This window comes from Pan paniscus, chromosome 6 (genome assembly GCF_029289425.2).
Source record: "Pan paniscus chromosome 6, NHGRI_mPanPan1-v2.0_pri, whole genome shotgun sequence".
NCBI classification, from domain to species: Eukaryota; Metazoa; Chordata; class Mammalia; order Primates; family Hominidae; genus Pan; species Pan paniscus.
In genome coordinates this window covers 6,678,733-6,706,198 of record NC_073255.2, presented here as the reverse complement: position 1 = coordinate 6,706,198, position 27,466 = coordinate 6,678,733, and the positions used below count along the sequence as shown (strand labels likewise).

Here is a 27,466-nt window from a genome sequence, read left to right as displayed (position 1 = left end):
GCCACGTGGGAGGGAGGGGCCCAGGGCGAGGTGTTCCCCTTCCTCACAGGGCCCTCCCCCTGAGCAAAGGCAGCTCTGCGTGGGATGCAGGGCTGGGGGCTGTTTCCCTGGGGTGCGTACAAAACCCCCACTCAGCTGGCAGGTGGATTCGAGGGCCTGGGAGTCCAGTCTCGTCCTCAGCGTCTCACTCTGGCTCCTGTATGTGGGATGAGGGGCACCCTGTGCTCTGGGCAGCAGGAAGCCAGGGACTCTCTCCATCCTCCCCTGGGGATGCTAAACAACCTGGTGCTGGTCCCACATGGACCCCAGCCTCTTATTCACTCAGAACGGGGGCCCACACCAGGGCGTGCTGTCTGGAGGGGTGGTGGGTGAGATGCATATGGAGGGGGCTACAGTGCAGGGTCTGGCTCTGGGCTCGGCGTCCTGAGAGACCGCCGAAGAATTAGGGGTCTCTGGGCACTTCCTGTAGGTGGGGCTCTGGCGACAGCAGGGGAACCCGCCCTCACACAGACATACCCTCCAACCACCTCACGCTCACGCTCAATCACATGCAAACCCACACCATCGACTCACCCGGAACCTCACTCAAGAGCCTCTGGGCGTCCCAGGCCCGTTCACACCCCCTCGGCTGCTGGGTTCTGCACACACCCCGCTGGCACGCACAGCCAGACACACACAGAAGCAGCCCCGCACCGTGGATCCACCACACCAAGACCCTGCTCCCGCCCGTCCTCCCGCCGCCACCTGAGCTTGGCTCCCGCCTACCCTGTCCACACCGGCTCTCAGACACACTCCAGCCCAGTGCGGGCCGCCCACCTCCCAAGGGTTCCCACGTGCACCCCCCTGGTCACACCACGCTCTAGCCAAGAGAGCACAGCGTGTCCCCACCCCAAGGCCAAAATCAATAAAACCACCCCCTAAACGGGACATAAAAGGAACCTCAACTCTTTCCCTGAAACCCACAGTAAAAACCCAGGACAAACAAGCATTTGATTTTTTTTCCTTTGCAGATTTTTTTTTAAGTAGACATAGTCTTTTTTTTTTTTTTTTTAGTAGACATAGTCTTTTTTTTCTTTCTCATTTTACAGCAAACATTGCAAATATAGAAATATTTTTTTCTGTACAATAGAACGACTACAGTGTACATGGGGGCTGGGCTGGGGGACGTGCCTCCCAGCCCTTGGCCGTCCCGGCCACCCCGGCCGTCCACAGGCACAGCCTCCACCCACCCTGAGTCCAGCAGGGCTCCAGGACCTGTCCCGGAGGCCACTTGGCCGCCGGCATTCACTCTGCCCCTCTGCAGTGGACTCCGGAGGCGGCAATGAAGAGACGGACTGGACAGAGAATCCACAGAAAACCACGGACCGAGGAGATCACGTGAGGGGCCCCGAGGTGGCCACGCCGGCCACACCCCCCACGGATGGCATTTTATGTCTTTTTAAAATAACTTGTCTTTTATTATATTTTTTTAAAAAAGGAAGAAAGTAAAGAGATAGAGAGGAAAAGAAAAGGCAGAGAAGACTCAAAAGAGGAAAGATAATGAAAAAAAATCCCCACCCCCACCCCCCATCCCTAAGACACAGTTTTCCGAAGTCCCTCGTGTGTGTGTGTGTGTGTGTGTGTGTGTGTGTGTGTGTGGACACGTGCCATCCGGGGCGACAAGCGCATCCCAGGACCGGCCACAGGAGCTCGGGACGTGTCCCCCTTGTCTGTCCCCACTCGCTCCCCCCTCGCCTCTGCAGGGCCCCCCGCTGTCACAGTTGCTGTGGTGGTGTGCGTGTGTTGGGTTTGGTGCTGAGTCTCTGGGTGGATCCTGCATCCTTTTTGGTCCAGTGGGCGTCGCCGGTCTTGGGGGGCTCAGGACTTGTGCTGGGCCGACACGCCCTTCCAGTAGTCCAGGATGTCGTGCAGATCCTCGTCTTTGGCGAACTGAACCTTCTTGCGCAGCGCATGGCCCGCAGCCATGAACTCCTCTTCCTCCTTGTGCCGCCGGCGGCTCAGTCTGAAGCGCTCCCAGATGCTCTGGGAGGCCCGGCAGGTGTACTCGGGGCTGGAGGAGTAGCTCAGGCTGTGGTACTGCGGGGACAGCTGCGAGTAGGCGAGGTCGCGGGGCCGCGGCCGGGTGAGTGGCTCCAGGATGGACGCCTTGCGCCCCAGACCCTCGTGCGGAGGCGGCGGCGGTGGCCCGGGGGGCGCAGGTGGCTCGGCCGGGTGGGAGCCGGGGTACGAGTGCCGGTGCTCGCCGTACTGGCGACCCTTCTCGGCCTCGGCCCGCAGCACGGCGGCCGCGGGTGTCACAGTGAGGATGGCGTCGGCCGCGGGGGAGCCCTTCTCGATGTACTTGGCCTCGGCGGCCGCGGCCTTGTGCACCCCGACGGCCTCGGCTCGGAAGGCGCGGGGGCTGCGCACGGAGCCGCTGGACGAGGTGCTGGCACGAGGGGGCCCGGCGGCCTCCACGCTGTGGTGCCGCTGCAGGCTGTGGCCGAAGGCGTCCTTGTACCCGGGCGCCAGGAAGCCGTGCTTGGCGGCCAGCGGCTCGGACAGCAGCACCAGCGGCGGCTCCGCGGCGGACACGGGCCCCGACTTGACGCCCTGGAAGGAGGTGGACTCGGACTTGAGCGCGTCGATGCAGTTGTTGATGATCTGGTTGACCTTGTCCACCTCCTTGGCGATGGTGGAGATCTCGGCCACCGAACTCTGGCTGTCGGGGCCCGGCCGGCCCAGCTCACAGTCCCTGCGTTCCGGAGGGTCCCCGGTTCGAACCTCCATGTAGCTGCCCTTGCTGGCCTTGGGGGTGTCCGCGCTCTCCACCAGCTTGTACTGCTCCACCTCGCCGGCCGCAGGCAGGTAAGGGATGCGCGTCACAGCCTCGGGGCCCAGCAGCGGGCCCTGGGACAGCGGGGCCAGGCCAGGCGCCTCCAGCTCTGGCCCGTACTTGAGCTCGATGATGGTCTTCTTGAGGCTGCCAGCTGCGGCTGCCGAGGCGGCCTTCTTGTGCTTCTCCTCCTGGCGCCGCCGCCTGCGCAGGCAGTAGTAGACGGCGCCCAGCACCAGCACCATGCCGAAGAGGCAGCCCAGGATGGTCATGATGTAGTGGGTGGCCGTGGAGGGGCTGGGCACCGGGCCGGGTGGGTTGGGCAGCCGGGGCAAGCAGATGGTGAGGCAGGTGTGGTTGTGGCGCAGCCCGGCGCTGGTGGACACCACGCAGTAGGTGTAGTTGGTGAGCGTGAACAGGTTGGTCAGACGGATCTCCTCCTGGGCCTTGGTCAGCCTGGACACGGTGGAGGCCTTGCTGTTGTTGAAATGCTCCAGGGTGTACATCCGGTGGAACGGGCTGGGCAGCTGGACGGTGATGGTGGCCGAGTTCTGAGTGAGCTGCTTGACCTTGATGAGGGGGCGGGCCTCGGCCTGCGTGGCCAGCGTGGGCAGGGCCACCAGTGGCGTGGTGCCGTCCCCGGAGAAGCACTCATCATCGGCACAGGGCATGTCACTGGGCTCCGGCGGAGGCGGGGGCGGCGGGGAGCGGCCCGGCTGTGAGCGCCCGGATGCTGGACGTGGGGGCCCGACCACCTCAGCCGCGTACGAGTCCTCGGTGCAGACTGACTGCAGTTTGCTGAGGATGCTGCGGTGGCCGCGGCGGCCCTGGCCCAGGAGGTAGTAGCCGGAGTAGACGGGCGGCGACTCGCACTGCATGCGGTCGTACGTCTGTGTGGCGTTGGTGAAGGCGGCCAGCCAGCGCAGGAAGCCCAGCAGCTCGCAGGAGCAGTAGAAGGGGTTGCTGTAGAGCTCGCACACCGACAGCTTGGCCAGGCCGGCGAAGGTGCCGCTGTTGAGCTGCTGGATGCGGTTCATGGACAGGTCGATGTTGACGATGTTGGGACACTCCCAGAAGCTGCTGGCCATGACCACCTCGATGAGGTTGGCCTGCAGGTACAGGTACTCCAGCTTGCCCAGGCCGCGCAGCATGCCCTCCGTGAGGTTGCGCAGCCGGTTGTAGCCCAGCTGCAGCACCTGCAGGTTGAACTGGCCCGAGAAGGCGCCATCCTCGATGTAGCCAATCTCGTTCTTGGTGAGGTTGAGGTACGTGAGGTTGCCAAAGCGGCTGAGCGAGGCGTACTGCACGCTGCGGATACGGTTCTCGTTGAGCCGCAGGTCCACGATGGTGCTGTTGATCTGCTGTGGGATGGCCTCGTAGGGGGGTTGGTTCTGGCTGCAGATGGCCAGCCACACGAAGCCCTTGTCGCCCTCGATCAGCCAGCAGTCCGCGCGGGCCAGGCCGCCCGCGTGCAGCAGGGTGGCGGCCGCCACGCACACCCACAGCGCGCCCCACCCACGCCCGGCCATCGGGACCGCCCTGCAGGGAGCCCCAATTCAGCCTGCCCAGGGGGACCAGGTGGGGGGCCGGGCGGCAGCCCCCAGAGGGATGGAGGGGCGGGAGGGGGAGGTGCCTGCACTCTCAGGGGTGTCCTGTCCCAAACCGCATGGCCGCGCGACGTAAGCGCGGGGAGGGAGGGTGCCTCCCTCACGGCCGGCCGCCTCTCGTCTTCCGCCCCAGTCCTGTGGTGACCGAGGCCTCCTGCCCCATGGGCCTGGGTGTCCTGATGGCTCCACTGACTCCTCCTGCTCTGACGTTCCTGCTGCAAGACAAGAGAGAAGACAGCGGTCAGGGGACAAGAGAGAAGACAGCGGTCAGGGGACGGCCGGCATCTCACAGCGGCGGCATCCGAATGTGGCCTGAGTCCCTGCTCCGCTGAGCCCCCTGAATCTCTTCCGTAAAACACAGAAGAAAACAGAAGCTCCTTCCTCAGAAGCCCCTGGGGGGTCCTGAGACAGGTCAGGATAGCGGAGGAAATGCTTCACCCTCCCGTGGAGGGGTCTCCTTGGCTCTCGGCCTCAGTTTCCTCATCAGCAAAATAGACGGGGCACTGCCTGCTTGGCCATGTTTCAAGGTACTGACAGCCCAGAACCGAGGTCCCTGAAGCCCATTTCACTCTCGGCGCAACCCCGGTCGGATAAGGAAACTGAGGCAGGGGACTGGGACCTAAAGTCGCTTGGCTGAGGAGTGACCGGGCTTCCACCAGCTGGCTGCGGCCAGGGATGTGCGTGTGAAGGCCCTCACTGGGCACGGTGCCTGTCACCTGGGGCTTCTGCTCCCAGGAGGCCCGGCCACAACGCCCCTGGAGCCGCCTGTAGGAGCTACCCTGCGCACTCGCCGCAGGGTCCGCAGCCCTCAACACAGAATCCTTCCGGGGCACGGGCTCCTCTCCAGCCCTCTGGGAGGGAGGCACCGGGAGGTATTCTGGCCTGTCCAGGGACTCGTGTCTGCCAGGTCTCGGTCTGAGCTCGCCCGCCCTGTGTCCCTGGCACGCTGTGCCCCCTCTGGGCCTCAGTTTCCCCAAATGAGCCAGCTGGATGGTCTCTGAGGGCGTCTACCCGGCACTGGGACTTGGCACTGTCTGCACCTCACCTTGGTGGAGAGGGGCCACCTCCCTTCTGGAAGGAAGGGAACTGCTTGCTCTGCGGAGAATTTCCAGGCTCCACACATCCTCCTCAGGCTGGGAGAGGGACAGCTCCGAGGTCCCTGGGGGAGCTGGATACCTCTCCCGCCATCCTCCCCACCACCATACGGGGTCCTCTGCTCTATTCCTCAGCCTCCACTGGACCCTGAGGGTGTCCAGGCAGGACGGTGCCTCCTCCATCTCCCTAGTGTCTGCTGAGCCTGGACACAGAGGATGTGGCGACTGAGCTGTAGGCAGGGAAGCCCCAGGCAGGAAGGACCCTGCAGACGGGGCTGGAGGTACGTCCGGGGAGCGAGGCATCCCGCTGGGCTCCTGCTCCCCCATGGACCCCCCCCCCACCCTCGAGATAAGGGGGCCCCTGGTGTGCGACCTCACCTCCTGGCCGCCTGTGTTTTCCCTGCAGGATAGAGAAATGGGTGTGTTTGCTTGTTAATATGTGGATTTACAGTCGGCCCCTGTCACTGAGCTGTGGCCTGGCGGGCAGCCAGCTGGGTGTATTTCACTGATATTGACGTTTGCAACTAGTCTGCACTGAAGCGGTTTAAATTAGAGAAAAAAATATAATGATGTAAAATGGGTTTTTTCCTCCCTTTGGAAACTTCATAAAGAACAATTTTGTTCCGGCTCCTGGAGAAGAGTCTATTTCTGATTTAAAGAGAGGGAGAAGTCAGACGGCATGGGGGCTACAACGAGGTCCTAGCGGGCCTCAGGGAGCTAACCCAGGGCTTGGCCTGGAGTCGCCAGGGGACGCCAAGCCCAGCCGGGCAGGACCTGGCTAGGCCCACTCAAAAATGGCTCAGGGGGCTGCTTGGGTAGGGAAAAATGGGGTCCCCATGTGGTCCGGTTGGATGTGAAATCCACCATCACGGGAGTCAGCGCTGTCTTGGTCACCGTCATGCCGTGTGCACCTGCCAGCCCGCACCCACGCCAGCCCCTCCGTCCCTCCCCACCATCCCTGCACCGTGCCCAGACAACCGGTGCCAATGCTGGGATTTAGCTTTCCCAAGCCTCCTGGGGGCCCAGGTCTCAGGCAGAGGCGCGTGCTGGCCGGGGGCGGGCCAAGGGCATGGGGCGGATGGCGTCCGGCTGTGCCCGGCCTCTGGAAGGGCGGGTCTGGCCAGCGGCCGCACAGGAAGCATGTAGGAAGCGTGGCGCCTCAGCCACAATCGTAATCACCTTTAATCTCTTGCTCAAAATAACCCAAAGTCAAGGTAAGGAGGATTACAGGGCCTAAGAGCCCTCACCACAGGCACAGGGAGGAGGCTTGGGGGCCTGGGGCTGCCCCGGCTCTCCTGGGCCCGCAGCTGAGGGCTGGAGGGCTGCATGCACATGGGGTTCACGTGTGTGTGTGCATGTGTGTGTGTGCATGTGTGTTTGTGGACACATGTATACCTGCGTCCACCCACACACGTGTTTGTACACGTGAGCCCTCGTATGTGTGTGCCAGGTTGTCTGTGTGTGTGTACAGATGTGTGTGCACAGGTGTGTACACAGGGCGGGTGATTGTGTACATGAGTGCACAGGCCATGCTCACTGGGGCACTGGGCAGAGCAGGTGTCACTGAGGACGCCCTGTCTGGGCAGCGAGGCCTGGGGCTCTGGTGCGTCTGGGGCTAGGTGGAGGCAGGTGTGGGTGGCACCTCGGTGGTGCAGCTCGGAGCCCCCCAGATTTCCTCCTCATGTTCACACGTGCACGGGGGTCTGTATGTCTGGCATGTTGCATGCATGCAGGAAACACGCTCTAAGTGTGCACCGGTGGCTGACATCTCCAGGGCCCAGCTGGGTGCCACACTCTCTCCCCCTTCCTGGCTCACCTGGTTCATCCCCTGCCAGCCCTTTACTTACCACCATGCCCCACTCCCCCCATTGTGAGTATAAGAATCTGTGCATCAGACTCCTTGGGAGTGGTGCTGGGAACACAGCCTCACCTCCCCACCCAGCTCTGAGCCCTCCTCCATCAGGCTGGGGAGCCTGTGTGATGAGGGAGGCAGGCCGTCCCCAGCCCAGAGTCCAGCCCTCACCTTCCTGCTCGGCCCCTGCCCCAGAGTACAGATGAGCAGCAGCCTGGCCTGCAGGGGCTCAGGGAGTCCTCCCCCCACCCCCAGCCTGGCCTCGCTGCCAAGTCTCCTGGGCAGGGAGATCTTCAGGGCGTGTGGGCATGACTCCCCAGTGTGGCCAGCGCCCTGCCAGGGCGGAAGGGTGGGCCCGCAGCCCCTTAGGAGGCACAGATTTTGCCCCCTCTATGGCCCCCAGCTTTGGAGGGACCCCAAAGTTTTCTTTTTTTTTTTTTGAGATGGAGTCTTGCTCTGTCACCCAGGCTGGAGTGCAGTGGTGCAATCTCAGCTCACTGCAACCTCTGCCTCCTGGGTTCAAGTGATTCTCCTGCCTCAGCCTCTCAAGTAGCTGGGATTATAGGCACACACCACCATGCCCGGCTAATTTTTGTACTTTTAGTAGAGACAGGGTTTCACCATATTGGTCAGGCTGGTTTCGAACTCCTGACCTCAGGTGATCCACCTGCCTTGGCCTCCCAAAGTGCTGGGATTACAGGCGTGAGCCACCATGCCCACCCAAGGGGCCCCGAAGTTTTCATTCTGCAGCTCACTTTACAGCGGGGAAACTGAGGCACAGAGACCGAAGGACTTGTCTGAAGTCACACTGTGAGTCAGCCCTGTGCAGCCTCCTGTCAGGGGCCGGGGGGAGAGGCTGGACAGGTGCTGTGCTAGGAGGGGTTCGGGGGGTGCCCCGGGTCCAGGAGTCCCCAAGGGCAGAGGCTGCGGACCTGGCACAGGAAACAGGGAAAGGCCGAATCACCTAGGAAGGTTCTGGACAGACCACAGGCCCCCCCAAAGCCCTTTCCAGCTGGGCTCGCTCACTCGTCACTCTCGATGCCCCGCCAGCCTGTGCCCTCGCTGATCCACACTCACACCTGCCGCTGCACCCCATGTCCAGCGATCCGATCATTAAACAACATTTCTAGAAAGGAGTGCTGGCTGGCACGGAGGGCAGGTGCGGAGACCCCGCATGGGCGTTACTGTCCTTCACAGCCCCAGCCCCAGCCCTGGTCCCCTCCTCAGCACACTTGCCGCCTCAGACCCAGAGGCTCGCATGGGCGTGGACCACAAGGCCCCAGGGAGGGCAACAGGCATCCCTCAGGAGGGTGGCTCCCCACTGCCTGAAAGGAGCTCCCTTCCTCTCAGCCCATCTGCACCTGCTCCCAGGGCCTGGCCTCCTGCCTCAGGGAGACACAGAGGCCGTGGCCCCTCTGGAATGGGCACCCCTTGGGTCTGATACCTCCAGCCCTCTGCAATGCCATCCTGCCCACACCGCTTTCTTGGATGCACGGAGGTTCTGTACTTGCGCTGTCCAACAGGGTGGCCACGGGTCCCCTGTGGCTCTGGAGTGCCAGAAACGTGGCTAGTAGCTGCCGTATTGGAACTCGTAGTTCTAGAACCATCCATAAAACAAACCAACTTGACCTGTGTAACTTCCAGCCTCTGCCTCATTGCAGCAGGTTTTCTTGGAAGGATCGCCAGCGGTTTCCATCCCCCTCCCTCACCTCCTCTTCCATCCTCAGCCCCGCCCCACCGGGCGTCCCCCCTCGGGCCCTCTGAGCCGCTCTCACCAAGGCCACCGGTGACCTCTGCCCTGCCAGGGCCCATTGTTGTCTTGCTCAGCCTCTTGGCAGCCCTTGGCCCAGGAAGCTGCCGGCTCCCTCCTGCCGCCCTCTCCACTCCAGCATCCTAGCCGCCGCCCTCTCTGTCCAGCCTCCTTCACCTTCCCCCCGACTCCACATGTTCCAGGCCAGGCTCGGTCCTCACCGCCTCCTCTCCCTAGCTCTCCCAGGGGGTCTTGTGCCCCGTGCTCTTGTCTCTGTGCAGCTGACTCTCGGTCTATCTTGAGGCCCTCGGCTGCCCCCGACTTGACGATTCTCCCCCGTTGCGTCTAAGTGGCTGCTCCAAGCTCCCGTCCCCGCTGGCATCTCCCTGCCTCACCATCCGCCGCCTTCCTCCACCAAAAGTTGACGCCGCATTCTGGACTCCTCTCTTTCCTCCCCCCACACCTGGTCCAACTCCAGCAGCATCTAATCCACCTGCAGAAGCATCTGGAATCACTCCACTCCCACCACGACCGCCCAAACCCACCTCCGGCGGGGACGACGCCCAAGGTTGCACCTGGTCTCCTGGCACCCACAATCCATTCTCCCTCCACGGCCAGAGGGAGCCTCGCTAACCGCCAAGGCGGTCCTGCGGCCCCGCGCAGCCCTGAGGGCGTCCAGTCCTCCACGCGTGGAGGAGAATCCGACCTCCAAACACAATCTCCAGGGCCCACCGGATCGGCCTCCCCTCCTTCTCACTCCCAGTCCCCTGGTGCACGCCCCCTTCCTGGCTGAAGAACCTGCACCAGCCGCCCCTCCGCCTGGGAAGCTCCAGCTCCCTCCCGTCATTCACTCCGAGACGCAGCAGCGTTGCCCCAAGAGCCCTCCCTGCTCTGCACCCCGAATTCACTCTCTGCACCCCGAATTCACTCTCAGCCCCCACCTAGTTTAAATCCTGGCCCTTCTCTCTCCCTGATGTTCTGCTTGGTTATTTACTTTTAATTCCTGTTGGAGCTCCTCCTGCCACTGCAAGAGCAGGAGCTGTGTGTCCTGGTCACTGCTGTGGCATCCCAGGGCCGGCGCGGTGCCCAGCAGCCAGGACTGGACAGACTCGGGCCACGCTGCGCACGGGCTGGGATGCGCCGGCTCTGCTTCCTCTTCCGTTGAATGGGAGTAAAGACCACTCCTCCCAGGGAGCTTGTGGTTTCTCACAAACATTAACTTCCTTTTGTACTTTTTTAAAGAGGTGGGTCTCACTCTGTTGCCCAGACTGGAGTGCAGTGGTGCAATCATAGCTCACTGCAGCCCTGGCCTCCTGGGCTCAAGCCATCCTCCTGCCTCAGCTTCCCAAAGCACTGGGATTACAGGTGTGTGTCACCACACGCGGCCATCCACTTCATGTTTGATCAAGCCCATAGGAGCTGTTACCCCCTCAGGAAAGATATGACATGCCCGCAAGGGGTTAGGGGGTCCTAACCCTAACCCACAGGGGGTCCTGCATCTCAGCTTTGGGCCATACCCCGCCAGGTCTCATCTGGTCTGTGCACGTCCGTACCAGCTTCAGTGTCTGACGCCCCTCACCCAGATGGACAGAGGCCTCCACGTGCCCGGCCCTGGGCAGCCACAAGAGCACCACAGGCCATGCCATGGGACATGGGACCACGCGCCCTCCGTGGTCTGGGTGGGAAGCCCCTCAAGTGAAGGGACTGGCCAGGGTCGCCTGGGCTAGCCGGGGAAATGGGCTCCCAGAACCGCTGCGTTCACTCACAGCCGCTGGCGAGGTCTGCTCGTCGCACGGGGACCTCGGCTGTCCTGGGGGCATCTGCCTGTCCCAGGCCTGAGCCTACCAGGCTTCCACCTTGAGACAGCTCTGCCTCCCACAGGCAGGGCCTGGAGGGAGCTGGAAGGGGTGGCCGGCATACCCTATTCACAGAGAGTGCTGATCAGGGGGACAGACACGGAAGCCGGGAGAACAGAGAACGGGGTCAGACTTTAGGCCAGGTGACCCTGGAAATGTGCTTAGCTCTGGGCCTGTCTGGAGGGTGGAGAAGGGGCAGGAACCACCAGTGGCCTCTGGAAACAGGAGCACTCCTGGGACCCAGCTCTGTCCAACAAGCTGTGGCAGGTAGTGAGCCCCCCATCAGCAGGGGTGTTCAAGCAGGAGCTGGCGCAGAGGACAGGGCTGCGGGGAGGTGGTGTGAGCGGGAATGCCCCCGATGGAATGAGCTGTGGCCACTTCAGGGAACGTTGAAGGTGGAGGGAACACTCAAAAGGACGGAGTCTGAAGCATATTTGACCTTCCCGAAGAAGCTCTCTCTCCTGGATGGGTGGAGGGCGAGTGGCTTAGCATCTGAGAGTGGGACCCACCCGCCTCGGACAGCAGAAAAGACCCCGACTCCAGCTGGAATCTGCTGGGATTCAGAGCCAGGGGCCAGCCAGTCTACCGCCTGCTGTGCCCCCGAGACCCGGAGCAGGAGGGTCCGTGTTCATCTCCTGGCCTTGCTCTGTCCACTGAAGGTGGGTTGCCGGGGACTGGACATCTAGGAACCACGGGGCCCCTGAAGGACTTACAGACCACCGTGGGGCCTGCAGGGAAAGAGGAGGTCCGGCCGGGGCTAGGGAGGTGTGCGAGATGGCGGGGGGGGAGTGGGTAACCAGACCACAGTGGGGCCTGCAGGGAAGGAGGAGGCCTGGCTGGAGCTAAGGAGGTGTGCGAGACGGGGTGTAACCAGGCAGGGCTTTGGCAGGAGCTGCTGCTCGAAGGGCCCCAGCAGAAGAGTAGGAGTTAGGGAAGGAGGGTAACAGGCATCCCAGGGAGAGGGGGTGTGTTCCAGCCATGAAGGCAGGAGGCCCCTCCAGGGAGTGTGGGGTGTCCAGGGCACAGGCAGTGGCGGGCAATGCTGGGCGGGAGGTGGGGCTGCAGGGGTAGCTGGGGGCAGGTGGAAGGGCTTGAGTGCTGGGAGAGGAGCCTGTTCTTTAACCGGATCATCTCCCCTCCCTGGGCTTCTCTGCTCAGAAGGGGTGGGAGGAGAGAGTGCAGCATTGCTCCCTGAGAACCCTCTCCTGGGAGACCCTCTCCCCTCTGAATACTGGAGTTGCTGGGAGAGCTGGCCACAGCAGGAGAGGCCAGGCATCCGGGCCAGAGCCAGAGTCCCAGGTCTCCAATTCCCACCTCCAGGCCTCAGTTTCCCCCATCCTAACATGAAATTGTTGAACCAGATGCCTCCAAGGACTCTTGGGATTGTGTGCGGCGCCTGGTGTCTCCCCAGCTGGAGCCCTTATGACATCTCGTGATCACCCTCACACACACTGCCCCCTGCAGAGAGCACCCCGCTGTCCCCCAGGGGACGATGGGGACAGTGCGTGTGAGGTGGGCACCAAGTTCCTTCCGCGGCCTGTGTCATCACTAATGAAATCAAGAAATATGGTGGTTCCAGGCTTTTAAACTTCTTACGGCTGAATTTGCATAATCACAACAGCCGTGCTGGGACGGGCGTGCATCTGTCTAAAAATATTGTTCCTCATCTCGATCATTTAAACCAGACAAGAGGCCAGGGCTGGTGTGGGGCCGGGGCCGGGGCTGGACTGAGGATTCTGCTGATGGAGCGAAGTTTCCAGCTCCAGGGGGAAAGGTGGGCGGAGGGCCAGACGTGTGGGGGAGGCGGGGAGATGGTTGGAAAGCTATAGATCGATAACTTTTCATCGTTCCAATGTTTTGCCGACAGATCATGTTTACTGCTAACGTCTGCCTGCCTCTGCAGCTTGGCTCTCGCCCTGTCTGTCTCCCTGGGCTCTGCCGCAGAGCCCATGAGGCTGTGATAGGCATATCAGGGCAGTTGGGCCTCGAGCCGCAAGGCCTGCCACGGTGACCTGGCCCAGCTAGGAGCAGGTGGGGGGCCCGCCTGTGCACCTGCTGCGTCAGGGGACACAGAACCATCGTGGGCCAGGAGATGGTGTTGGCTGTGCCGTGCGCCTGCTGTGTGACCTTGGGCATGTCACTTAACCTCTCTTAGCCTCAGTCCCCTCATCTGTCAAACAGAGATCATCATGGTGTCTGCCTCCCAGGGTTGTGGTGGGGGATGCATCACCAGTTACTGAAGGCTCCTGGCATGATTCTGGGCACAAGGGGGTGCCCAGTAGACACTCATTTCCTCCTCGATAGGGGAGGGAAGGTCAGTGCAAGGCAGTATGGGAGACGGAGCCGCACGCTGGACATATGTGGGTTTTCCTTCAGCACAGTTGCCGGACCTGGTGCCCACAGAGGGGAGCCCATAGAGGGATCTCACCAGCTCTGGGGGCTCCCTCATGGCTCCCCCAGGCCCAGCCCTCTCTTCCGCTCCCTGCTCCCATCCTATTGTCCAGGGGAGGCTGGCGGGGGTTGCAGGCAAGGCCAGGGCTGGGAGGGCTGACTCGGCGGGGCTGGCTCCTGGGGACGTGGCTGCAGGGTTGGGTCTAGCAGGCCCCTGACCTCGGCCTTGCCCTCCAGGAGGCCGGGCTGGGGAGTAGAACGGAGGGGACTGCTGCCTGCACCACGTTCCCACTGTGTGAGGACTCGGTGAGTGCTGGGGAAGGTCAAGGGGCTGTGGGAACGGTGCCGAGTGCCTGACGACCTTACCATGTGACCTTGGGCCATCCACACGACTCATGGAAGCTGCAGGGCTCCCCCTGCCCTGCCCCCAAGAGCAGGAACACCCTACAAGTGTGCAACAGAGAAAAGCTCCTGTTTCCTCGACGGTCCGCCGGTGTGCAGCACCTCCCGCACGCAAAGCCCCTCCCCAGGGTTCAGGGAGGCAAAGGTTAGTGTTACCTCAATTGGACAGATGGGGAAACAGAGGCTCAGCACGGGAAAGTCTAGCCAGGAAGTTGAGACTCCCCCACGGCAAGGCCCAGGAAGGGGGCAACAGCACTCCACTGCTACTTAAAAATGCAGATTCCCGGAGTGGGCGCAGTGGCTCACACCTGTCATCCCAGCACTTTGGGAGGCGGAGGCAGGAGGACGGCTTAAGCCCAGGAGTTCGAACCCAGCCTGGGCAATGTGAGACCCCATCTTTACAAAAAATAAAAAAATTTGCCGGGTGTGGTGGCGTGCGCCTGTGATCCCAGCTATTTGGGAGGCTGAGGCACGAGGATCCCACCGGCTCAGGAGGTTGAGGCTGCAGTGAGCCATGATTGTGCCACTGTGTTCCAGCCTGGGTGACAGAGATCCTGTCTCAAAAAAAAAAGAAAAAAAAAAGTGAAAATGCAGATTCCTGCCTCACCCCAGAATATGCAGAGGCAGGCCCCGGAATGGGAGCCCAGGGCTGGGTGAGACAGACCCTCCCCAAGGCCCTGGCCCTGGAAGGTCGGGAAGGGGGTGCCTGGTCCCCTCTGCCTCCTCCCGACCAGAGCGGGGAGGGATCAGGGCTGGGGCTGGGGCCCTGAGTGCTGCCTCCTGGGATACACCAGGCTTATTCTGCCATCCTACCTCTGGGCCCGCAGCCCCGGGCTGCTCTGGAGTTAATTAGAGACTCAAACATTTAATGGTCTGTTATGCTTCCACGGGGCATCTTTTAAATTAAAAAACATGATGTATGGCGCCGTTGGAGGGAGAAATCACTTTGCAATGGTTCCCTGCTCCGGCGCTGGCAGGGATGTGGGGTGCGGGTAGCTGGCGGGCCCCGGGAGAGGAGGAATGACCCTCTCCAGGAACACTGGTCCCCCTCCCACCACCGTCAGAAAGCGCATCACTTATGCCAGGCAAGGGTCTAGGGATGCCTGGCACTTTCCTCATCACGCCCTCATAACCCTGGCAGCTGGAAGTTCTATCTTTAGTCTTACCTGAATCTCTCCAGTTGCTTTCAGGGATGGCTGGTTTGAGAATGAAGGCAGACAGGTGCTGGTTCTTCTCTTCCTAGTAGTACCCTGACCTCCAGGAGCCCCTGAGCTCTGGGAAAGCCTTTCTGATGATCTCAAGCTTGCAGATTCTGTCCCTGTTCTGACCGGGGGTCACAGCCTGGTGGTAGAACAGGACCTCCTGCTAAGATGCTGGAAGGACCCTTTGGGGGAGCTGAGGCCTGGCTCCCCTCTCCCCAGGCGCAGGTGCACAGGCGTGTGGGCTGTCTGCAAGCACAGATCCTGCCTCATAGCTCCGTTACCACAATGACTGAATCTGTGTTTCCTGGCTGCTGTTAATTGTGCTAGAGATTTGGGGCATGGTTTTGGGGTGAAGGTTAGAAATGAGCAATTAGCCCTCAAATGTTAAACTAATAAGGGAAATAAATGATCAAGCAAAGTCTAGCCTAGGAGGTTTCAGCAACGGAAGATGGGCTGGGACGGGGCTGGGATGCGGCCGCCCCAGGCAGGGAGTGGCCCAGCCCGGTTTGTTCCATGACCAGGATGTTTCCACAGTCGGAAGGGGTGCTATCTCCTGTCTGTTACTAGAAAGTTCTATCATAACCCCAGGGATGCTGACACAACACCACGAGACAATTACTGTCCTACCGCCCAGGGCTCCTCCTGCCTCGAGAGGACAGGGAAGGGATTTGCTGTCCCCACGCCCATCAGCACCCGAGAGGCCTGTCACTCCCTCTGGAGGCTTCCCCGGCCACCAGCCCTCGCTCACACGGTCACACCATTTCCACTCCCCAAGGCCACCTGTCGGGCACTGCGTGTCCCGGGGACTGGTGTCCCGGCTGCCAAGGAACCTCAGCTGGATCTGGCTGAGCTGTGAAAATAAAAATGTGGGCTGGGTGCAGTGGCTCACACCTATAATCTCAGCATTTTGGGAAGCCGAGGTGGGTGGATCACTTGTGGCCAGGAATTCTAGAACAGCCTGGCCAACATGGTGAAACCCCATCTCTACTAAAAATACAAAAATTAGCCGGGCGTGGTGGCAGGTGCCTGTAATCCCAGCTACTCGGAAGGCTGAGGCAGGAGAATCGCTTGAACCCAGGAGGCAGAGCTTGCAGTGAACTGACATTGTGCCACTGCACTCCAGCCTGGGTGACAGAGTGAGATTCTGTCTCAAAAAAAAAAAAAAAAAAAGAAAAGAAAAGAAAAAAGAAAAGAAAAATGAGATGTCTCTTGACCTCATCACACAGCCTTTCCCCGAAGCTTGTTCAGTGCTGTCCCCACTGTGGCTTGAGCTCACTTCCCAGGAAACAGGTTTCTGCAGACAAAGCCAATGCCACAGCCTGGAGACGCTTGCTTTTGACTTGCTTGTCATCAGCTCCGTGGGGCATATTTCTCCCCACCGACATGGCCTTCCACTGCTTTGCGGCTCGGGGAACTCCATGCCATCCTGAGACAGGACACCCGCCTCTGTCTACCAACCTCTTTACTGTTTGAATTCTTACATTTAACTGTCAATCCACCTGCAGACTATTTTTCTGGTGTAAAGAAGGATCAAAATTGATTTTCTCCCTTCCCTCAAATAGGCAACAAATTGCCCTGACACTATATTGAGTAATCTATTCCCTCGGGCTGATTTCTGGTGCTCCATCTCCACCCAGGCTGGAGCGTCTCCTGCCTCTCCTCCTACCCCCTGCAACCTTATGTGGCTCCCCAGTACCCTGGAGAGAGTCCCCACTTCTTAAAGGGGCTGACCGGGCATCAGTGAGGGTCCTTGCTGTCTCTCAGCTCTCATTTTGCCATATGAGGCTGTGATTCGCCTGGACTTCTTGCATTTTTGCTGACATGCTGTTTCCTCTGCCTGGGACGTGAACCCCTCCCACCACCCCAGTGTTCCCCTACTCAGTGGGCTTCTCTGTTCAGCCCCCAGATTGGGGCTGGAACCTCCCCTCTGTAACCGGGGCTGCCTGTGCTTGCTCCGCTGTGACCCCACGCTGCCAGGCTCTGATTCCCATCTATCTCCACCTAGAGTCCACCTTCTGCACCGAAAGCTCGGGGCAGGTAGGGCTGGAGCTGGGGTTTCCTTTCCAGGCACTGAGTAGGCAATGCATGCTGAATGAATTCAGGGAAATATTAACTCCATAGCTGCCTATAACGGAAGGCAACCAGGCCAGCCACCTGGCTCATGCTTATAATCCCAGCACTTTGGGAGGCCGAGGCGGACGGATCACCTGAGCTCAGGAGTTCCAGACCAGCCTGGCCAACATGGCAAAACCCCGTCTCTACTAAAAATACAAAAATTAGCCAGGCGTGGTGGTGGGGGCCTGTAATCCCAGCTACTCGGGAGGCTGAGACAGGAGAATCGTTTGATTCTCCTGCGGAGATTGCAGTGAGCTGAGATCGCACCACTGCACCCCAGCCTGGGCGACAGAGCGAGACTCCGTCTCAAAAAATATATAAATAAATAAAAGAAGGCAATCCGAAATCGGCATATGTCATGGTTTTCCTGGGATGGGCCCTGTGCATGTCTATTTCCCCGTATAATGGTGAATACATCCTCTTGTCACTCTAAAAGTATCCCATTTGGGGCAATAAATTGTCATCTGGTCACCCTCTCACGAGGCCTCTCTGTGGGACCATTTCTCCTATTTCTATTGATAACACCTCCCCTCTCTTCTTTTACCAATTTCAGCACAATATCAATCACCATAACTCTATAAGAAGCTTCCATACCTGGCAGGAAAGACATCCTTCATCATTCTCCCTTTTCTGCGTTTCTTTACTCTTGCCATTTGAATATTCATTCAGATGAACTTTTAGAATGATTTTATCTCGCTTTGTAAAACTCGCCGCGAGCCTGTTGATGGATGGTGTTAAACCTGTGAATTAATTCTGGAAAGACTTTCGGGTAATATTCCAACACGGCACATCTCACCACTCTTGTTTTCTTTGATATCTCTCAGGATAACTTTAGAGAGTTTTTCATAATGATCCTAAATTTCTCTTGTCGATTCATTCCTGGGAATTGGGAGGGTTTTGTTGTTTTATTGGTGCCGTTGTAAGTGGGGACCGTTTATTTAATTATGTGTCTCGACTAGCTGTTGTTAGTTCAGAGAAAAGTTATTGATTTGTATATGTTGGTTTGATTTCCAGCCCAGCACCTTCGTATTAAATTTTTATATTAAGTCATTTTTTTTCTCAGTTGCTTCTCTTGGGTTTCTAAGATGTTGAATCATTTTGTCAGCAAATAATTACAATTCTTCCCTGTAGACATCCCATTTAATTCTGTTTCGTGTCTTATTGCTATGTCCAGAATTTCTGGACAATGATGAAAGCATTGCTGTTTTTTAATATAAGTTTCTGAATGGGAATCATTAAAAAATCTCATCACCTAGAATGATTCTGGCTGTTGAACTGAGACAGATTCTTGACTTCGATAAAGACGTGTGTTTCTGGTTCTATTTCTAGCAGTTACTTTAAAATCCGAAATTGGCACTGGATTTTATCAAATGCCTTTCGTCATTATGAATGTGCATTCCAGCTGACCTGCGGACACTGTGTAGTTTATTAATAGATTTATCTAATATTAAGCCAACTTTGAATTTTTTGTATAACTTCTACATAATCATGGCCGATTCTTATCTCTGCGATATTCTGTGGAATTGGATTTCCTTGAGTGTCTTTGAGGCTTTTTGATCCAATATTCGCGGGTGAGATCAGGGTGGGGTTTCATTTCCTGCAGGGTCTTGGCTGGTTTGGGGTTTGAGGCTGTCCTGGCTTCTTCCTCCAGCTCATCAAACAGTGTTGCTGCTGGAAGCCCCTGGCTCTGTAGGCTTGGCCCCCCTCCCCAGTGGATGTGTTCTGGAAAGTCCTGCAGGCAAACACCACGCACTGCTTTGTAAAGTGAATGATCATTTTCTCAAGTGAAATGTCACGCCTCATTTGTCTTCTGTGCTTTCCAGATTTTCACGATTCAGGGTCAGCTCAAAGCAGGGTGAACGACAGAGAAGCCTCCTCTGGGAGAGCTCACGACCGCCTGGAAGGCATCCGACGTGGCGGATTCGGAGATGGCATCTGGGAGGGGCTGGTCCCCGGGTGGGGCTGCCGAGGGCCTTGGAGGGTGACCCCAGCTCCCTGCCCTTGAGGCTAGGCCTGTGAGACCACCCCCGCCCACCTCCTGGGGCCTGCTGGTCTACGTGCCGCGGCATCCGTGCTGACAGATGGACATCCCAGTAGGCATTTGAGAGGGGAGGGCACAGACAATACAAAATGAATAAACTGCAATCTCAGCCCCTTCGGGACGGCCGTTCTAACATAGGAGAAAAAGAACAGACGCAGGAAGTAAATAGGGGCTCAAGGCAGGACTGCTAGGGCCGACCCTGTCTGCAAAAGACAGCTGCGTCTCTACCTCCCACCTGGAGTCTGCAGAGACCTTGACACCCCCTGCTGAGACACAGGGTCTAGCTCAGCACCCCTGAATCTGGGCTGGCCTGAGATAGCCTTAACCAAGGCGCTGGTAGAAGCGAAGCCATGTCCGTCCTGGGCACAGCCCCTAGCTAGGCCGGCTGCCCTGCCTCCTGTGTCCTGGAAGCAGCCACCAGGTGAGAAAAGTGACTTTCCCAGCACCCTGCTGTGAGGCCTGGGTGGTGGGGGGTGTGGTCCCATCGAGACTGAGAGGCTAGGGCCATGGCACTGGCTTGGGAGTGAAGGAGCCGCTGCTGAGCAGAGGTGAACCGCCCTGCTGAGCCCTTCCCAGTGCCTGATCCAAGAACCCTGAGCAAAAGAAGCCGGCCCTGAGCTCCGGGGTGCAGGACTTTGTGGGACAGTGGAGGATCACTGACTCACACCAAACCCAAGTCCTCAAGTAAGAGGGAGTGGGTGGGGAGCCCCAGGCCTCCTCCAAGCTCACGTTCCCCATCCACCACAGGGGGCCAAGCTCTGGCTCTAAGAATCCACTAGAGAATTGGAGGGCTCCTGGCAGTGAGTTGAGCAGAGGGGCCCTGTGTGGTGTGAGGGCCAGAGGAAGCTGGCAGTGGCAGCTCCGCGGGGCAGGAGGAGCTGGGCTTTAAGCTGAGTTTGCCTCCTGAGCATCCGGCTGCTCCCCAGCTGGGTGATTTGCAGAATGTCCTTAAGTTCTTTGAGCCTCAGTTTACCTTTCTGACAAATGGGGCCACTGATAGCCATCATGAGATGATGGACATCATGAGATGATGAACAGGACCATCACGACAGTGAGATGCGATGGTGTTTGTGAACATGCTGGACACACGGAGGAGCTGGTGTGAAACTCCCCTTCCCCGACAGAAGCTGGGACCCGGGTGGAGCTGGATCCTCCCACTCAGTTCCTGATACTCACAAAACTCTGGGTCTTTCCCAGCCTCTGTTTTCTCTCCTCTGAAAACTGAAAATACTACCATCACCCTGGGGTTCCTGGAGGGGGGAACGTGAGAAAACGCATGTGCTGTGTGCTGCCTGGGGCGTGAAGTGGTCCAAAAGCCATCGGTGGGATTTGCATGGACAGAAGGAAAGATGGGGGGTCTGAGCAAAGCCCAGGAGGTGCCTCCAAACCAGGGGACCCTGAGCGCTGGGGCAGCGGCTTTCTGTGAGGGAAGGTGGCCAGGACCCTGAGTGAAGAGGACTGGGTGCCTGTTGGCAGCAGCTGGCTTCTGCTCGCCCAGCCAGCTCTGCAAACCCTCCGCGTCTCAGAGCCTATCAAGAATCTCTCTAATAACACAGCAAACATTAATTACAGCTGAAAGGCTGCAGAATGCGGTTGGTCTGAAAGAGGCTGCCCCTTGTTAGTCAGTGAGCCTCTGGGAAGGGTGCAGGCCGGGGCTGGGCTCCCTCCACAGGGGCTACTGCGGTGGCAGGGGGATGGGGAGCAGGAGTCACTCCCAGGGCTACAGTGCAGACCACAGGTCCTGGGGGAGACCTTCTGTTCTCACCCCTGTTTGGCGCCCTAAGGGAAAGCCTGTCCTCACAACCTGGAGTAGGAGAGGCAGAAAGAGAGGCCCCTGGATGGAGCAGGAAGGTCTGGGATCCAAGTCCAGCCCTGCCTCTCGATGGCTCTGGACAGAAAACCGCCCATGCAAAGGGGCGGTGCTTGGACCTCTCGGCCTCTCTCAAACCACTCCCCTGCACACAGGGTGGAGAGAAGGCCCATTCCCTGGGCATTCAAAAGTCCAACGGGCTGCAAATAAGGACTAGGGGAGGTGAGGCACAGTGGCTCACCCCTGTAATCCTGGAGCTTTGGGAGGGCAAGGTGGGAGGATTGCTTGAATCCAGGAGTTCAAGATCGGACTGGGCAACAAAGCAAGACCCCATCTCTGCAAAAAATAAGAAATCAGCTGGGCATGGTGACACATGCCTGTAGTCTCAGCTGCTTGGGAGGCTGAGGCAGGAGGATTCCTTGAGCCCAGGAGGTGGAGGCTACAGTGAGCCATGATCACACCATTGCATGCCACCCTGGGTGACCCAAAAAAGACTACTGGATAAGGCCAAAGCATCCAGGCAGACAGAATATTGGAAGGGAGTGGAGTCCTCGAGTTGAATGAGGAAATGAAGGGAGGCCCCTTGAGTGGGGCTGGGGAGACAGCTTGGGGCTACCCTTCTAGGGCAGCCCAGGACTGACCACAGGGGCATCCCACTACTGAAGGTCCCAAGACTTAGTTCCTTTCCCTGCCCCTCTCATGGAAAAGAGAAAAGGGAGGATTCAGCCCTAGTTTCTTGGCCTCTGGAAACAGCTGAGCTTCAAGAGATACCCCCACCAGAATAAAAGCCTCAGGAGATAACCCCATCAGAATAAAAGACCTTGTCTCATCATTTCTAGCTACCCCAGGGAGAAGAGCAAGACTGCATGGTGGAGAGGCCTGGCTGAAGCTTGGGGACTCACACTCACCATCTCCACCCTCCTCGTGTGCTCATTCATTCTTCATTCTCACAATCATTCATTCACTTGGTATTTATTGAGTGCTTGGGTGTGGGCAGAGAAGGAACCAAGATGGACGGAACAGGGTTGCTGTCTTCATGGATCACAGAGGCCCTGAGCGCTGAAGAGAACATGAGTGATGGAATCCCACAGCCCGACCCCGATGCTGGACACCGATCCTGTTGCTTGCAGCTGTGTGCCCCTGAGCAAGTAGCCCACCCACCCTGGGCTTCAATCTTTGTGCCTGTAAAATGACCCTCAGAGGACTAAATAAAAGGACAAATGATGGGAAGAACCCAGCCCGGCTCCTGTCTCAGCAGACATGGGTCCCCTATGGAAGAATTGGGACGTGCAGGGGCGAGTTCTGGTGGAGGAGGCATCCCAGCCCGCCTGTGGGCCCTACTGGTAACAGCTGGGCTCACGTCCCACCTGAGGCTGGGACGACGGCCCCTCCCCTCTTCTCAGGGTGACACCCTTGCCGTGCCTCTGGCTGTCACCTCCCACCTGCTCACCTGTCTGTATCCAGGAGGGAGGGGGAGAAGGGACTTGGGGGCCCTCCCTGGACAGAGCCTGGGCTAGAAGCGAGTGGCTGGCTAGCTCTCCCTGGAGGCCTGGGTCCCCTCTGCAGCAGCTGCCACACCCCAGGGGATCCAGGGACCCCGGGGAGCACACTCTGGTGGGCGTGAGGCCTCGGGGGAGCTGGGCCGGCTTGGCCTTGGGGAGGGACTTGGCGTGGTGTCGGGCTGAGCGTGCCGCCAGCATATGTCTGAGCGGGCACATTTGGCAGGGTCCATATGCTGACTGCTATAAATAGATCTTCTCATTTAGGCTTCAAAGGGCCAAGGTGAGGAAGAACTGACAGGGTTTGGAGAGGCACGGTGCAGGCAGGGCTGCGGCTCTCGGCTTGGGGTGGGAGCACCACCCAGAGACCCACAGTGGCTCATGTCCCCATCCCAGCACAGTGGCCGGGACAGAGCTTGGGTGTGGTGGCCACAGGGCAAGGCGGGGTCAGGACCGTGGCGGGTGCGGACCTTGGAGCCCTGCGTTCTCCAGCCGAAGACCCCCTAGGCCCTGGGAGAGAACAGTGCGTGTGTATGACTGTGATTTTTGTGTGTGTATTGTGTGTGTGTGTGTGTATTGTGTGTGAGTGTGATTTTTGCGCAAGTTGTGTATTTGCGTGTGAGTGTGATTTGGGGTAAGAGTGTACTATGTGTGTGTGATTTTTGTGTATTGTGAGTGTGATTTTTGTGCGTGTGTATTTGGGAGTGCGAGGGTGTATTGTGTGTGTGTGATTTTTGTGTGAGTGTATTTGTGTGTGATTTTTGGGCGAGGGTGTATTTGTGATTTTTGGGCGTGGGTGTATTGTGTGTGTGTGTGATTTTTGTGCGAGTGTGTACTGTGTGTGTTATTTTGAGTGTGTATTATGTGTGTCTGAGTGTGACTTTTGTGTGAATGTGTACTGTGTGTGTGCGCATGTGTGGGCATGTTCTCTGGCCCCTCCAGCCATGGGTCTACCACTTGCCCCGCCCCACCCTTTCCCGACGTGCACACACAGACATGCACACATGTGTTACACGAGCGTCTAATTACTGCCTCACAGCAGGCGGGCGTCCGACAGCTGGGGCAGCCAGAGGACATTCCATTTTCGGTGAAGCCGACAACACTGGAAACCACCCAACTGGGGTGTGAGTGCACCCTCTCAGGAGTGACTTAGTCAATGAGAGGCAGCCGGCCCGGGAGGGAGGCCTGTGTTCTGCTCCCACCCCACCCCCGCTCCGCCTCACACCTGCTGCCCTCCCTCCCTCCCGTCTGTCTCGCTCCCGCCTCTCTAAGGCTGCACCGACCTGGCAGACACACGCACCTGTCACCGGCCTCGCCCGCGCCCTGTCCTGTCCCACTGTCTCCTCTCCTCTCCACACCACCAGGGCCCCCGCCAGCTGCCAGGAGCCCCAGCACCAGCTGTGGGCGGGATTCTGGCCGGGCAGCCTCCCTCTGGGAATCATCGGCCTATTCCCTGGGTTCCTTCTTCCCTAAAGACAGTGCCTGGCCCCTGCTGTGGGCCAAACTGCCTGCACCCACCAGGTTTTGGGGTCTCAGGGTCACCTGCTTCCCCTCCCTAATCCTGGCCTCTGCCCCACTTCTGGGAGACCCCTTTTTGATCCCCAGCCCAACCTTGCTCAGGGACAGAACCACCCTCTGGGGTGCAGGGCTGGGCTGTGCCCCTCCCCACAGGGGCCTCGCCAGGGCCATGCCCGGCATGGTGGGGAGGGGGCTGGCACCTGACATCAGGGCAGGGCCAGTGTCCACTGTGAGGTAAGGCGATGAAGATGATGATGCCCTCAGAAGTTGGCAAAGAGGCTGACACAGGCCAAAAGGGGTGCCAGGGATGCAGGAGGGGAGGTGGGTGTGAGGCACAGGTAACCCTGACCTTGAGGAAGGGGCAGTGGTGGCCGTGAACCTGCGAATCCATGGAGAAGAATCAGGTGAGACACACCCGGCCTCTGTGACGGGCCCTGGGGGGAGTCGCGTTCATGGGGCCCTGGGCTCAGTCGCGTTCATGGGGCCCTGGGCTCTGGCAAGGCTGTGGTCAGTGATCACTTATGCTTGAGTCCCTCAAAGGGCGGGGGTTCCCCAAAGGGGGTCCGGGTGGGGGTCACAAGCTCTGTCCTCCCCTGGTTCTACCTGGGAGCAGCAGTTTGGATGAAATTTGAGAGTCTGCAGGTGGGTCAGGACCAAGACCCAAGCCTTCCCTCCTGCTGCACTGATTGAGGGTCAAATTCATCTCCACAAGTCACACAGGGCAAAACTCACACCCACGTAGCCAGCCAGCAGGGAGGTGGGGCCGCATGGCACCTCAGGGAACAGGAAGACCAAGAGCAAGTTCAAGGGTAAACACGGCCACCTGAGAAGGTGACGCGGGCTGACTTAATAGAGATCTGTTAGGTAGAATAGAGGAGGTGATCTGGTTCTGCCCAGCACTGCTTAGCCACGATGAAGGGTTTGGTTTCAGACCTCCAGGGAGATCACAAAAGCTCATGCTGACATTGCACCCACCACGCGCCAGGCACCGTGCTAGAAACTCTGCATATATTAACATGTTGGATACTTATGGTAACCCTGTGACGTCTGTGCTGTTATTTCCATTTTACAGACGAGGCGCAGACATGTTCGTGAACTTGCCTGAGTTCCCACGGCAACTAAGTGGTGGGGCCGGAGCCCAAGCCAAGAAGCCTGGCCCCATAGCCCCTGTGACTAACCACATCCCACGTGGCTCGCAGGTCAGCGTGGGCATGTTTCCGGGTGAATGAGTGGCCTCAATGGGAGGGGACACAACGTCAGCTCATCCAAAAAAAAGTGGGAGGAGATGGGGTGTCTGGCTGAGGGCAGGGGCGTCAGGTGCACTGCAACTTGCAGAGCTGCCTATAGCAGAAGGCTCCCCAACCCCGCGCAGGCACTGCACGTGGCCACTCCTCATCCTCCCAGAGACTTCTCCATGCCTGACAATGACAGTGGGACCCAGTACACAGTGCTGGAAAACAACTAGGCAACATCTCACCAAGGCAAAGATGCTCGTGGCCCACGAGCCCAAGCCCCAGGCCGGGGCACAGCCCTGGAGAAGCTGGGAGAGCTGCCCAAAGATGTTCATAACAGCATTGTTTGTAACGGTGACAGGGCAGACACCAGATGTCCATGAGAGAGTGGACCAGAACCTTGTGAGGCGTGGGTCCAATGGAGTACTATGCAGCAGTGAAAAAGAAGGAACCACAGAGCCATGTGCACAGAGTGGATCCCACTCACAAATATGCCTCCCAGCCAACAAGCAAGCTCTCCAAGATACCTGCTGTACCACACGCCATATCCAAAGCGTCAGAGCCTGCAAAAGCGTATTACATAGGCGTTTGTACAAATATGGTCAAACTATACAAAATGTGTCACAATAACGTTGTGGAGGTCTGTTGCACAACACCGCAAATCCACTGAACACCACTGAACCGTGTGCTGAAATGCGTAAGATGGTGAATTTTATGTATATTTGACCACTATGAAAAAAATTTTTTTTTGAGATGGAGTTTCACTCTTGTCACCCAGGCTGGAGTGCAGTGGTGCGATCTTGGCTCACTGCAACTTCCAACTCCTGGGTTCAAGTGATTCTCCTGCCTCAGCCTCCGGAGTAGCTGGGATTATAGGCACCCGCCACCACACCTGGCTAATTTTGTATTTTTAGTAGAGATGGGGTTTCACCATGTTGGCCAGGCTGGTTTTGAACTCCTGACCTCATGTGATCTGCCCACCTTGGCCTCCCAGAGTGCTGGGATTACAGGCGTGAGCCACCGCACCCAGCCAAAAAAATTTTTAAAGAGAAAGAGGGATATAGGATCTAGAAGGGGAAGCTTTATGTGCACAGGGACTAAGCTGGGAAGGGGTGGGTATTTAGGTATTCATTGTATTACTCCTTAGGTCATTGATTGTATTAAATATTTTATAACTTTAAAATATTTATAAGGGATTCCTTAAATATTTGAGACATCTTAAATATTTTATAATCAATTTTAAAATGTTTTAGAAAGCAATGGGCTGCCATATAAAACTGAGCTCCCCATTAGTGGAGGTATACAAGGAGAGGCAGGACACCAGAGACGGTATTAAAGTACTGGAGTGGAAGTTGGACTGAAAAAGTGGCTCCTGCCCAGGCGCGGTGGCTCACACCTGTAATCCCAGCAGTTTGGGAGGCTGGGGGGGGGGGTGGATCACCAGAGGTCAGGAGTTCGAGACCAGCCTGACCCATATGGTGAAATCCTGTCTCTACTAAAAATATAAAAAAATTAGCCAGGCGTGGTGGCAGGCACCTGTAATCCCAACTACTTGAGAGGCTGAGGCAGGAGAATCGCTTGAATCCAGGAGGCGGAGGTTGCAGTGAGCCGAGATCGCGCCACTGCACCCCAGCCTGGGTGACAGAGCGAGACTCCATCTCAAAAAAAAAAAAAAAGTGGCTCCTAAATTGGGCTAGCTGTGAGGATGACTCATGAACTTTAGAAAAAGAGGCTTCCAAGACGTAACTCTGGGGTCCTGATTTGGTAAGTCTAGGTAGGGCCAAGCACCTGTACTTGTTAATGTGCCCACTTCTCCAGCTAGACAACCTGTCTGGTCTAAGCACTGTTTCTCTAGTCCCAAGGACCAGGCCTGGGCCACCCGGGCCCCTGACCAGGTCAGCCATTCCCAGGGCTGCGCAGAAGACCGTCCACTTCGCACCTGTTGTAGTAAAGGATGGGATGTACACACCCCAGAATGTTCTGGGAGCCGTAAGCCAGGGGCCTCTGGCAGTGAGTCACACAAAAGCTCCCATGGCACAGATACAATCACTGAAGACCAGAGAGGGGAAGGGAGTGTCACAGAATCACAGGGGACCGAGGGAGACTTGAGCTTGGGCCTTCTTGTTCCCTTCCAGGACCTCCCTCTGCCATGGGCAGGGGTACTGATTGGCTTCAAAAACTCCTGGACAGCAGATGGTGAGCGATGGTTTTGGGTGCAGTCCCTCCCTCAGAACACCCTCCTCGACCCTGACAGGCCCGGCTTCCTCTGGGCACTGAGGAAA

General features: G+C 58.3%; 1 protein-coding gene across 6 annotated transcripts in view; it reads right to left on the bottom strand.

Annotated features, from left to right (window-relative positions):
- Positions 1 to 988: 988 nt before the first annotated feature.
- The window catches only part of ELFN1 (extracellular leucine rich repeat and fibronectin type III domain containing 1), an 82,025-nt gene continuing 55,547 nt past the window's right edge, over positions 989 to 27,466 (bottom strand). For 4 of the 6 annotated variants that reach the window (XM_034963504.3, XM_034963503.3, XM_034963505.3 and 1 more), the window contains exon 3: positions 989 to 4,637. In XM_034963504.3, the coding sequence (XP_034819395.1) occupies positions 1,858 to 4,344 (2,487 nt within the window). In that variant the 5' untranslated portion in view covers positions 4,345 to 4,637 and the 3' untranslated portion in view covers positions 989 to 1,857. Of the gene's footprint in view, positions 4,638 to 17,678; positions 20,852 to 27,466 lie in introns of those variants that run through there. The other 2 variants (XM_034963508.3, XM_055115661.2) reach the window with 2 other exon arrangements.